This window comes from Nothoprocta perdicaria, unplaced genomic scaffold (genome assembly GCF_003342845.1).
Source record: "Nothoprocta perdicaria isolate Ctin4 unplaced genomic scaffold, notPer1 scaffold_28, whole genome shotgun sequence".
In the NCBI taxonomy this organism is placed as follows: domain Eukaryota; kingdom Metazoa; phylum Chordata; class Aves; order Tinamiformes; family Tinamidae; genus Nothoprocta; species Nothoprocta perdicaria.
This window is the reverse complement of record NW_020455510.1, coordinates 4,710,985-4,723,305: the sequence shown is the minus strand read 5'-3', so window position 1 is coordinate 4,723,305 and position 12,321 is coordinate 4,710,985. Positions and strand designations below refer to the sequence as shown.

At 41.2% G+C, this 12,321-nt stretch overlaps 1 protein-coding gene across 1 annotated transcript in view; it reads right to left on the bottom strand.

The window, feature by feature from the left end:
• Positions 1-12,321, bottom strand: part of ANO3 (anoctamin 3) — a 121,604-nt gene that overhangs the window by 12,255 nt on the left and 97,028 nt on the right. Inside the window, exons 15-19 of the mRNA XM_026041143.1 lie at positions 3,373-3,455; positions 2,904-3,044; positions 2,556-2,720; positions 1,934-1,970; positions 27-138 (exon numbers count right to left, since the gene is read on the bottom strand). Of these exons, the coding sequence (XP_025896928.1) occupies positions 27-138; positions 1,934-1,970; positions 2,556-2,720; positions 2,904-3,044; positions 3,373-3,455 (538 nt within the window). The remainder of the gene's footprint in view (positions 1-26; positions 139-1,933; positions 1,971-2,555; positions 2,721-2,903; positions 3,045-3,372; positions 3,456-12,321) is intronic.

Sequence of the window (12,321 nt, the reverse complement as noted above, 5' to 3'; positions counted from 1 at the left end):
AYAGCAGCTAGCAAACTATTACCTACCTGCCAAGGAAAAAAGCAATATAAAAGATAGAACTGTTCAAGTTGACAAACTGGAAGAGGAACATTTTCAAGGCAAAGCTGTTTTCCCACTCGGATTCCGTTCGAGGGTGCTCTGTGGAATAAGACAGCATGGATCACACACACAGAAATGAACTCAATTTACATCAAGCTCTGCTCATAGATCAATTAGCACTAACAAAACAAGCGAGGGATTGAAGTCAAGAAACCCACTGGGTTGCAATTATTATTTTTTTTCCTCAAAGCCCTCGGTCTGCAGGTCACAAGAGACAATCCCCAAGTTACAGAATGCCCCAGGACTTGGARGGAAGGGAAATTCCTGTTTTCCTTTTGAAAAATCTAGATTCAGTGCAAATTTTTAATTTCATGTCTAGAGACATATTGATTTCTTTTCCCCCACAAACTTCATATGTGACAAAGCCTGTGAAGTGTCAGGTAACGTATAAGGCAATGCACAAACRATGGAGACCTTCTTTTCTTCTATTTTTTTAGTTTTTGTATGTAAATGTAGAAATGTGCATTGGAACTACAAATATTGCATGTCAGTCTTCACATCCTTGGGCATTTTTCCTTACAGCTTTTAGGATGGGATTAGTCTTAATTAGGAGTGAAAACTGTTAGTATTAGCAACTTTCGGTCAAAAAATTCCAATAGCTTTTGTTGATGAATACATTTGGAATACAGCACATCAATCAAGGTTTCAAAGCATATGTATGAGCCAGTTTTAGAATTAAAATAGATACCATTTATTGCTTTGCTATAAAGGTAAAGTCTGCTTTAAAGTAAACTAGGAGATGARTTGACAGTATACGAGCTCCCCGTGTAAACATTGCTATTCCTCAGAATTTAACAGGACATCCTGCTGCCTGRAGAGCAATATGTTAGCAAGTGGAGTGAAGCTCCACATAGCTCAAACAACTGAAGTTCCATTATGCTCAAGTCAAGAGGCTATTTTTTATGTTCTGTTGGAAAAAACAGCTCAGGTATGTAAAGGAATAATTATTTTCTTTCTTATTCCCCCGTCTAAGACAATACACCAAAAAAGATTTAGTTAAGCAGGGATAAAAAGTGGTCTGTTAAAAAATATGTTACAATAATTTAAGCTGTTATTCAAATTTCTATTATGTTTTAATAACCTGAATAAGTTGATTAGTCACTCTGCATCTTTCTAATCAGTCTATCTACCTGTTATCTGAAACACATCTGTAATTTTTTTTTAATGTATGCTCTTCAATCCTTTAACCAGAAGAGGGAGCTGTTAATTTTTTTAAAAATGAGCTTGCTTTTAAGCTGTGACAAAAATCAACTGCATTTTTTGACTTGGGCTAAAAGAAAATGTCTAAGAGGATGTGATGAAAGGAATTCACAGAGTAGATGTTAAATACTGTTTTTACTTTCTTGTTTTTTGAAAGCTTTACCTCTATGGCTGAATCACAACGAGAAGCTTTATTATAAATATTTAAATTACAGCTACTTTAATAATTTATGACTTAGCATTCTTGTATTTGAAGAGGTAGTTTTCCTTTAATACATTCTTTCCGTAGGAAAGTGCTAATTAAAAAAAAATAAAAATTAACAAAGCAATTAGGAAGAATCAGAAATTTGTTATTAGTATTTTAAGAAGAATATACTGTTACTTTGTTATCATAAGCTGTCTCTTTTTCAGCTGATACTATTAAACATGCTCAATGGTGTTGAAGTATTACAATGATTTCCTTTCTTTTGCATTGTTCCCTTAGTTCAGCTATTGCACTCTTTTTCTTTGATATTTCTCACTTGATTAGAGCAATGCCAGTATCTTGTTATGCATATCTGAAGCTTTCAAAACCCTGTGGTACAGAAATATGAAAGTACATGTCACAAGTGACGAATAGCAAAGACCTACATACCTAAATCCGTCAGGAGGTAGGCAACCTTTTCATATACCTAAAAGAGAAAAAAAAAAGATAGTGTAAGGATAGCAAATAATGTCTGTTGGGATGTCAAATGCAGAAGGAAAACTAAAATTAAAAGTCTTTTGTTGTCCTAGAGCATCATGTTAGCTGGACAGAGAAGGGAAATGCCTTAGCTCTGGATATATACTTTCCAGTGAAATTTTCATTAAACTAACTTTTGTCTTCTTTCTCTTTATCCATAAAAATGGATGCATGTGCACCCACACACATTATGTCTACATATATAAATATAAATCAAGATCGAATAAATCACGAGAAGTGCTCAAACAGCAGCTTGATGCCTCTCCTCTACCCTTAGAAACAAATCTATGTGAACTTGGTGAAAGTCATTACCATAAATCTTTCCTCTGCATGAAAGCGTAAACTGAAGAGGCTATCAGACTTCTACAGAAAACTCCTTTATCTGTTTATTTATTAATTATCTCCAGTCTTTATTTTAAATGACAGTTTAGCCCGAGGTAATTGCCAGTTCTGAAAATATTTTCTTGAATATTTATTGTTAAAAACAAGTTACGTTCAATCAGTTTCATGTGCTTGTTCAAAACCAAAAACTTACCACGTTGAGTGACATGATGATCATAAAATTGATACAGACTCCRGTGCCAGACGTTGCAAACTGCCAGTACTTTTTGATGAAATACCACTTGAATGATGCAAACTGCTCCATAGCTACCAGACGATACACCACAACTGCAAACACTGCAGTGAGTACCAGGGAAATCTGGAGAGAAGTGTTAAAGGATTAGAGAAATCAGAACAAACTCAAGTGTCTGAATTATTTTCCATTGAATCAACAGTAGATTCCTCCAGAGAATTCCTTAGGGAATGCACTCGTTATTTACATTAATATTTATATCAGGATGACATTAATGTCCTTTATAATTCCACTATTGTTGCACAGTACCATGAAGAATATTCCTGAGACAGACACCATCAGTCGACTGAGCTTATCAGGGAAAGGCTGGAAAGGTTCAGGTTTTCCTGTGATCGGATTCACTCTTTCCACTTGGGAATATTTAGCTTCAAACTGGGGGCGCAGTTCTTCCTGGAATGACATGGGAGATTCCATTTAGGTTGCAATTACCTCACGGACAACCAGACGTACATACGATATAACATTAATAAATTCATATTGACAAAAAGTCTTTCTCAAAGGCCTCCAACTCCAATAAGCAAATAACTTGCTCCTGTGAAATCCTTGGAAATAGCTGCCAAAAGTGGGAAAGAGCCCCTCAAAAAGCAGAAACAGATAAGGCAGCAGAGTGCAAGCTTTCTCCCTTCTCAGGCACACCTGCATATTTGGAAACTGGATTTAGAAACCTGAATATAACGCAAATAGCAAATATAATCCAAATGTAACTGTTTTGTCTTACCTCTTCATCTTCCCAGTCTATCAGRTCCCAGTCATAGGTTAATACTGCTCTCCGTCTTTTCCAAAACTCCAGAAATACTGTAGCTAGGGAAATCATAAGCTATGTTTTAGTTACAGAGGATTTCAATAAAATCAACTATATGAAAATTGGTAATTGTCTTTAGCCATTCRCCAGCTGTTTTCCATAGAATCTGAAAACGGTAACGAGGATAATCACAGTTAAAACTAGAACACTCTTTTACACTGTTTTTCATGCTATTATTTTTGTTGCTATCCACACAATCTGTACAGAAACAGGCACCTGTCCACATCAGGTGCTGACATCTCTTTTGGATCGTTCATTTTGATTTTGCAAACTACAATATTACTGTTTAAAAACTTCAGAGAAACAAGGATGCATATACACATATGTGCATATAAATGCATATACAACTACATTTATCAAGGAAGTACTTGATTCTGACCTTAATTATAGCTCAAATCAGGGCAACCTTACTTTTTTCCCCTTCTCTATCAGCTTTTTCCCAGTGTAGCTTAGCTACCAAAACATAAGCAGATCCTTTGTGTACTTAAGTGGTTTCGGTTGGTCCTATGAAATGAGTTACAATCAACAAGCACTGGGAAGTTACTGCAAGTTCCCCAAAACTGGAARAAGAAATCTCCAGAAAAAGAAATCACTAATACTGAACAGGGACTGAGATAATTTCCTTGGTTCTGTCAACTAACTACTTAGAAGAAGAATTTATAACTGAAACTGTATAAGAAAGATTAATGTTCCTAGATACTGCTTTATTACTATAATACATGCAATATATATTACTTTAATAATAATAATAATGCTTATAAATAGCATAATAATATCATTTTTATGTCATATATATATCTTCAGGCTGCATTAAAGCATAATAACTAGATGTTAACAGAAGTTCATCCCACATTTACACAGAAGAGATGGATGGCCGGCTGAATGAAAGGCAATGGGCATTCAGGAAGAAACCTGGTTATCAGAAATCAAACAATAAACCTGATATCCCACTGACTTAAAACACCCGAGTCAGTGGAAACTGAAACCAAACAAATGAGGAAGTGTCGTTTTTTTCCCCAGTATCATTTTACTAGAAACCCAAATAGAACCTGAAGAAAAAGATGAGCAATGTTGATCTACAGAAGTACAAGGAACTTTTAGGGATAAGAAAGTGTTTTAGCTTGTGTAAATACGAGCTGAAATTCAAGTAACAAGGAGACAAGTTGTGATCTTGCAAGAATGCTTCTGTGGTGCGTTTTTATGTCCACAGAGCACTTTCTGCTGCAATGATAAAGAAAATCATCCATGTAGACTAAGCRGCTGAGGTCTAATAGCTACCCTGACCTGCCAACTAAGGAGTCTCCATCCTGTACAGGCTCACCTGATCGTCTCCATAAATGCCACAATGCTCTCACACAGTAATCACCATAATCACAGAATTCCTGGTAATTTTGCTGTGACAAAAGGCTATTGAGAAAGTAGAGTGAAAAGCTGAAATTATAAAAGAGGACCCCTGAAAATAAAACCATTTCATAAACAACTTCTTTTGTGCCAAATTCTAGTTAAATTTCCAGCATTTGTTCTTTTAAGGTCTTGCCATTTTGTAATATTTTGTATCTATTCAAACACACTTGGCTGTTTTCGCTTTGGGGGAAGAAGGGTTTTTACTCTCAGCCAGACTTCCCTATGGGTGGGAAGCCAGCCCTTCCCGAGACAGCCCGAGGGCTGAGCTGGGCAGTACACGTGGCTGGAAATTTCCCGTAGGAGAAGCCTGGAGTCCAAAGGACACCAAACAGCCAGGCTCAGACTCTGTCCTCTTCCCTCTGGCCGAGCAGCACCTCGTGCTGCACAAATAACCTGTACAAAACAAGTAAGAGGACGTCCTGTCTCCGCTCYTTATCGTGGTGAATCACGAACCTGGCAGGTGGGCACTGTCCAATGCCAAGTATCCTTCCACTGGACTTGGCTTCTTGTATTCATCTGAATGACAGGCAGCATTTGCCKGGCTGCCCATCAGCTGCCAATTAGCACAGTCAGTAAATCTGTGTGGGAAATTAGCTTTATCACTCTTTTAAAGTCACTGAGCTAAGGTGATGATTATCAGGTCTTCTATGACTTCTATTTCCCTTCTCTTTCACCTGCTATCACTGCACACACGGCTCTATAGCCCATCTTGCATCTGCACTGGGTGCACGTTGTTACTGTCACCCTTTCTGTCCCCATCACTGCTTCACTCCCGGTTCCCTGGGACCATTTCCTCCCATTTTTCACTCTGCAGGGACAAAGGGAGAACAGGTATTGAGACAGCTCATTCAAAAACACCAATTTTAAGTTAAATTTTTGATAGGCAAACGTTACACCCTCAAAGTGCATTGCATACAAGGGTATTATACGCCAGGCTATGAATAAAGGTTTAAACATACTGCAGAAAAAGATTATTGCTCCTAATTGCATATCGCTGGAGTCACGCAGGAGGAGATATGAAATARTATTTGCACGTGATCTTTCAAAAATTTCAAGTGGAAACAGATCTCAGTACCAGATCATTCCACTCAAACAAGTAGGCAACAGCAAAGCACTTCTGAGCCTCTCCTCACTGCATGCCAGGCTAAAACAAATACACACAAAAAATTAGAGGATAAAACTTGTTGAACAGATCACTGTATGAAATATTGTATATGGTGTGCTGGGCTTTTACTTGTCTTTAGGACTATTTATATAAACCCTGCAGGAAGGTGAGTTGTAACATTCAGATCGGTATCTCATTTTCAGCATTCTAAAGCAAAAGTTACTGATACCTGTATTTCTGGCTAAACTCAGCAAATGTGGACTTAGATTATCTCAGAGCCTTGCAATTCTGAGTATGCTGGGCGATAGGGTGAGACCCATTTCCACCAGGGCATTTTTCTTAGCTCATTTTCCCCGCTTGCCCCTGCAGGAGACRAACCTTATTGCCTTTCTCTCCCCYRAACACGCCGCGGGAGGCGAGAGCARTAAGCCAAAGCAACCTTGAGCTGAGAGAGGAGAGCAGGGAGCAACAGCCTTGCTGGTTCCCAGCAAGCAGCTTCCCGGGCAGAGCTTTGCCCCGGTGCAGCCCCAAGGAGAGCACTCGGCCGTGGATCCCAGGCCGGGAAGGAGGCCGGGTGGGTTCCGGTGCCACGGCGGGCGCTGGCTCCTCAGCCCGTGCCACCCTCACCCCGAGAGCACCCACACCCAACGCGGGACCGACACGGCTGCCAGGGCGCTGAGGTAAGTGCGAGGCCTTGGGGTGCTTAGTGGGGAAGCAACCAAAGCACCACGGTGCTCTTCTGAGGTAGGAGAGGGGGAGTAGCAGGAGTTTAAGCTTGATCATTTTATATTCCTTGCTCACTAGGTTTAGGCGTACCTGATCCCTGGAAAGTGATCTGTACTTTAGAGTAGTCACAGGAACAAAAAGCCAGGACCCTTCCAGCAAGTCCCTTTGCTGTTATTTCATTTTGCAATAAAAACCTCCTACGTTTTGTTTTGTATTTGTTCCCTCTATTTTTAAAGCAAGGCCCAAAAGTAAATCTGCTGTATGAAGTTTAAAAAGTCAATGATAACATTATCATATGCAAAGTCATATGATTAAGAACACACTATGCCAGACCAGAAGAAACCAGAAAGTGCCATTATTACACTTTGCTGGAGTCACTGTTTACTAGATAAATTCAAAYACAGTCTCATGAGAGTTGTGAGGAAGGGAAATGGTGCAAAGCCCTAATTTACGAAGATGAGAAATATATAGTTCTGAAGATAGTATCTATCAGATGGTGGTTAAATGATTATTTTCTTCTAACTGCTGAAGGTTTGCAGCCATTATGCTTATTACTGGCACATGGGGAGTTACACTCATGAAACACAGATGGCAATTGTTTTATTTATAGTACCAAGAATCTCTACTTTTTAAACATATTTATTACGCACTGGATGAGCATTTAGAAGAAAGTGATCTCTTCAGAGTTTGGCTACTCTTCTCAAAAGTGCAGAAATAGTGAGGGCACATCTGAGCAATTTAAGGAGAACCAAAGCAAATGCAATATCAGTGCATCTCCTCCTCCTGACGTGCAAGGTCCCAAGAGGACYGACTTGAGCCCCAAGAAGACTTGACGTGAACGGGACCAGGACTTCACCCACTGCAGGGGCTGCAGATGCACATGCACTGGCACAAGCAGCTTCACGGGAAAAGCTCTTCCCAGTTGCCTGAACTGTGTGAATGTTGCAGTGGAAAAAACAGTYAATTATAAGTATTAACCATTATCATCTCTTTCGGGCCTCAGACTATTACAAAAATGGGCAAGTCACACACACAAGAACACCAGTCTTTGGTCAGTAGGGACGCTGACTCTGTAGTACACTTCACTAAAAATGGCAAACGCAGTRAGAGTGAACCAAGAGCAACTTCTCTATCTAGATTTAAGTTATAGCCATGGGGAAGTTGATTTTCAAACTCRTTTTGTTCATTAACGTGACTACTACTGCAAAGGAGACACGGCCATGCCACTCAAAAACAGAATTGCTCAGATGAAAGCACGTTCTCAAAATTTGTAAAATGCAGTAGCTTTTTTCCTTTCTTTGCACCTGGTAAAGGTAACTTTGCACCTTTAATACTGACAAAAAAAAAATCCAATACTCAGATCTCATAGCATTTCATAGTTACTTGAAGATCAATCACTCTAATTACAAATGTAACTGGGGATGGTAATTGCTATGTTTTTCTTCCCCCTTAGTTCAAAGAATATGGAAAGAAAGGCTTTTTCCCTTAGTTTTTGCTGAATAAATTACAAGTATTCTCCTGAGAATAAATRCTTCTTCCCATATAATCAGATATTACTTTGGAAATATGCAGCCTGGAGAAGTAGAAGGCATATTAACCAGSAGAAAAAATAGCCTTTTATAAATATACAGACGTTTCAAGTAATGATCCCACATCCTAACCACTGAACTCAGAAGCATTTAAGAATAAAGTATAGACAGAATAAGACAGATACAAAATAAGATATATTCACATGATTAATCATCATTTATCTATTGGTGAAACATAACCCGTAGCCGAGTGCTATCTCCTCTTACTACACTTGTACYTTCCATTGCCCCTTTCTCATACAGAATGAAGCTAAGTCAGGAAAAATCCACAATTTATTAATAAAAAGAGTGAAAAAACACAAAACAAAAGTTTCCGTAATCAGCATTGCTGACAACACCACTGAGGGCTACCTGAGCTGCTGCTGACAGCAGGCATATGGTGCTGGCTGCTCCACCTCACAAAATGTCACCATCACTTTTCAGCTCTCAATTTACATTTTCTCTCAAAATTATATTTCTTGGCAACAGGGCACGGCCTCCCTGAACACCTTCCCAGCAAGGCTACCTGAGCAGAAACGCTGTGTAGATCACGTTGTTCTAGAAGGTACCAGGATGTCATCGGGTAGCAAAGCTGTTGCACATGATTCCCTCCTGAGTACAGAATATTCTTGACCACGAAGTTTTGATGTTCATTAATGTTGTTTCAGAACACTCCCTAACAGCTGCCTCTAACGGTGTAACTGGGCTATAACTCTTTGGTGGTTTATTTGGGTATAGCGGTTTTCCTTTGCAAAAGAAGTACTCCACAGAAGCAAATTTCTTCCAGGCTGCCCGCAAAACGCCAACACTTGGGAGCGGACACCATGCAGCGCTCGCCCATGGGGCTGCTTTTGCTCTTGCTGCTAGCAAGGCTGCAGCGGGCGGCGAATGCCGCRCAGAAAACAAACGACACGGCAGCAAGCGGCAGAGAGGAGGGAACCGGCTCGGGGCCGGGCGCCGAGGAGCCCGCGGCGACGCCGGCGGGCGCCGCAAGCCCCGGGACGGCGGCGGGTGGGAACGCGGCRCTCGGAGCGGGGACCAGCGGCCCCACGCAGCGGGAATTTTCCTCCAGCTCCGCGGCTCGCCACGATGTGGTGCCCAGCTCTGCGACCAGCAGCAGCAGCAGCAACGGGACCCCCACGTCCTCCTCCCCGGCRCGTGGAGCGGCCACGGCCACAGCCACGGATGTGCCGGGCGGCCACCACGGCACAACCCTCTCCAGCGGGGATTCCGCCGGCACCTCCGCGGCTCCATCCGGCTCCCRGGACGCACGCGGAGGTCAGGGCCCAGCTACGGTGCCATGGGGCAGAGCCCACTGTCATGTTGAATGCCAGCCTCTTTGCCAGTGAACAGGAGGCTTTGCAAGATGTGTGAGAATTAATAGGGACCTAGCAGGCACTGAGGCTAAAATTCCCCTGAAACCAAACCTAAAATGCAGAGGGAGCCTTTAAGAGCATTTCTCTCATTGCACCTATAAATCAGCTGGCCCTTTTGCACCTCTATTATGTCAGTGGGAATGCACYGTCCTACACCATCCTGCAGCATCAAGTCTCCACATCTCCAGAGTTCACTGGCATGGAGTGTTACCGATCGCAGCACAGCATAAAAAGCATTTCAAATTAGTTATTTTTCTAATTTTTCACAAAAGCTCAGGAAACTCACAGTAGATACTGGCATAGACCTGCCAAGCAGGGGTAGAGAAGTCAAATGGAGAATGYCTAGCGTTAGGCTGGGCAGCTTTGTGGCCAAAGGCAACTTCTTGTAAACACTCGCARAGGAGCTGCTCGTTTTGCATTTAGTTATTAGCAAGATGATTATGCCAGAGATAATAACAGGGGATAAAACCACCACAGCACTTCCCTCTACTGCTGCTCTGAATTATGTCTTGGGGAAAAGAAATGGAAGGTTTGGGAACACAAGCACATGCCTTAACTTTTCAGCTTTCAAGCTTTTAGACAGCATTAAGCAGCTCATCCATCGTATGCAGTACTAAGAACTGAAGGGGCATCAGGTTTTCAGGTTTCCTATGGTAGTTTTACAAAATATAGTGTGCATGATTTTTAGATAACATGACTGAAAAGGAAGTGCTTGGTGGGGGGGAAGCAAGGTCAATTCCAAGAAAACCAGAATACCTTGAAGAAGTTTTAAGGAATCGGAGGGTAATCCTGGCGGAATGGGATTATTTTGTTAACTGAGCAAATGCAGAAAGCCCTGCTAGACTTCTGGATGGATACTCAAAAATGGCACTTTATAATGTAAACATTTGAAATTCAGAAGCTGCTGTATTAACTCATGGCTTCAACAGAATTGCATTCAAACAGTGATTGTTGCTTTAAAAAGAAATGGTTAGATGATAAGGCTCGCTTCCATCAYTAGGCAGGGAGCTTTCTTTGAACCACGGCCTTTTATTTGCTGCTATAAAGGCACATAAGTAGTGCAGAGAGGCTGCTTTAGTTACAGTCTCTGCAAAGTGTCTCAGAGCGGAAGTCCACAAAGATCCATGGATGGYAGAAAGCAAGAGTGGAATATCTGATCTTACAGATTTATCATTCTGATTCAACTGGCTCTTCTTATTCTTTCTCTCCTAGAGAAAAGCAACAAGGGAGGAGTAATATTTGGCATCATTTTAGGAACCGTTTYGGGATGTGTATTATTTGGCCTGGTTGGATATTTTATCTGGGGGAAGAAAAACTCTGAACCTTTTTCCCACAGACGACTTCGTGAGGATACAAGAAGTGAGCCAGGTAAGCAACAGCAACAGCCTCATGCATAAGGCTGCCTTTTATTTCTGGTCAGTGCTGTTTTAAGTACTTTGGTCCTACTGAATTATCATCAACTCCACTTGAACTATTTTTTCTTTTTAAACCTGGGAGGGTCAATTATTTAAATTTTAATTTATCCTATATACTCCTATATACTCCTACTGGAGTGTTCAAAACTACAGGTCAAAAGCTCTCCCAAAATTCGACTGACCAAGAGCACCAGACTCTTTACTCATCAAGCTTCAGCTATAGGATGAGAAATCAAACTGCATCTGTTTTCAGGAGCAAATATATATTAGGAGGCAAAAAAAAAGGATCTCTTTGGTCTTCTCCAYAAATGCATATAAGCTTAGACACATTACTTGGTCTATTCATTGTACACTTGTGGATTTTTTTCTAATATGTCTAAGCAATTAGAGACAATTCAAACTTTTTTTTAATGTAAAAATTAAACAAAAATACACCAGGCAGTATGTCCTCGGTAGCTTAGCTGCAGCAGCTGAAAGCTGCTGGAAAGGCAGATTCGGTAGCAACTTTAAGGGTCAATAGATCTTCATTTCAACCTCAAAAGGCTGAAAAAAGAGCATCTAGAAAGGAGTGAATGCAAATTTGGCATTTCCTATCGCATAAACAGTAGTATGGGAAAACAATTATTGGTTTAATAAGATTATTAATTCTATTTATAATTCTAGTAGAACTCTTATCATACCTATTAATGAAGCTGTTTTACACTATTGCCTACAGCMAAAACCAATTACTTGTTATAAAAAACACTATCACTCCTTTTTGTAGCCAACATGATACGCATTTAAGTAYTTTTACACTTAATATATTTAAGCATCAAAGTGCCACAATCTTCCACCACACTAAAGAGGTAAAAGACTCCGCAGTTTTTTGCGGAACTGAAAGGCGGACGCTTGGAATCCAGAAATTTGGCAAATTAGTATATAGAGAAGCAATGTTGTGTAAGACCAGCTCACCCGCTGCTTTTGTGGGTCTGCRTATAATCGTTTAGACGTTTCCTTTCGGGCAGGTTTAAGTTGCTTATACGGCATGTAGATTTATTTCAGCCTTAGCTGGCAGCTGCAGCTGAAAACCGTGYGAGGCGGCTGTTTTCAGCTCCAGGCGGTAACGGGGGGAGCAGTGCTCCCACACGCTGGGGGCACGATAACTGCAGCCCCTTTGCAGCTCTCCCGCTGGGCCRCGCCGAAGCCAGCGCGCCCGCCCGGGCCGCGGGGAGCGACGCAGGGCGCCCGGCGGCAGGGGACGTGGCCGTGGGTGACACGACGGCACCGCAGCC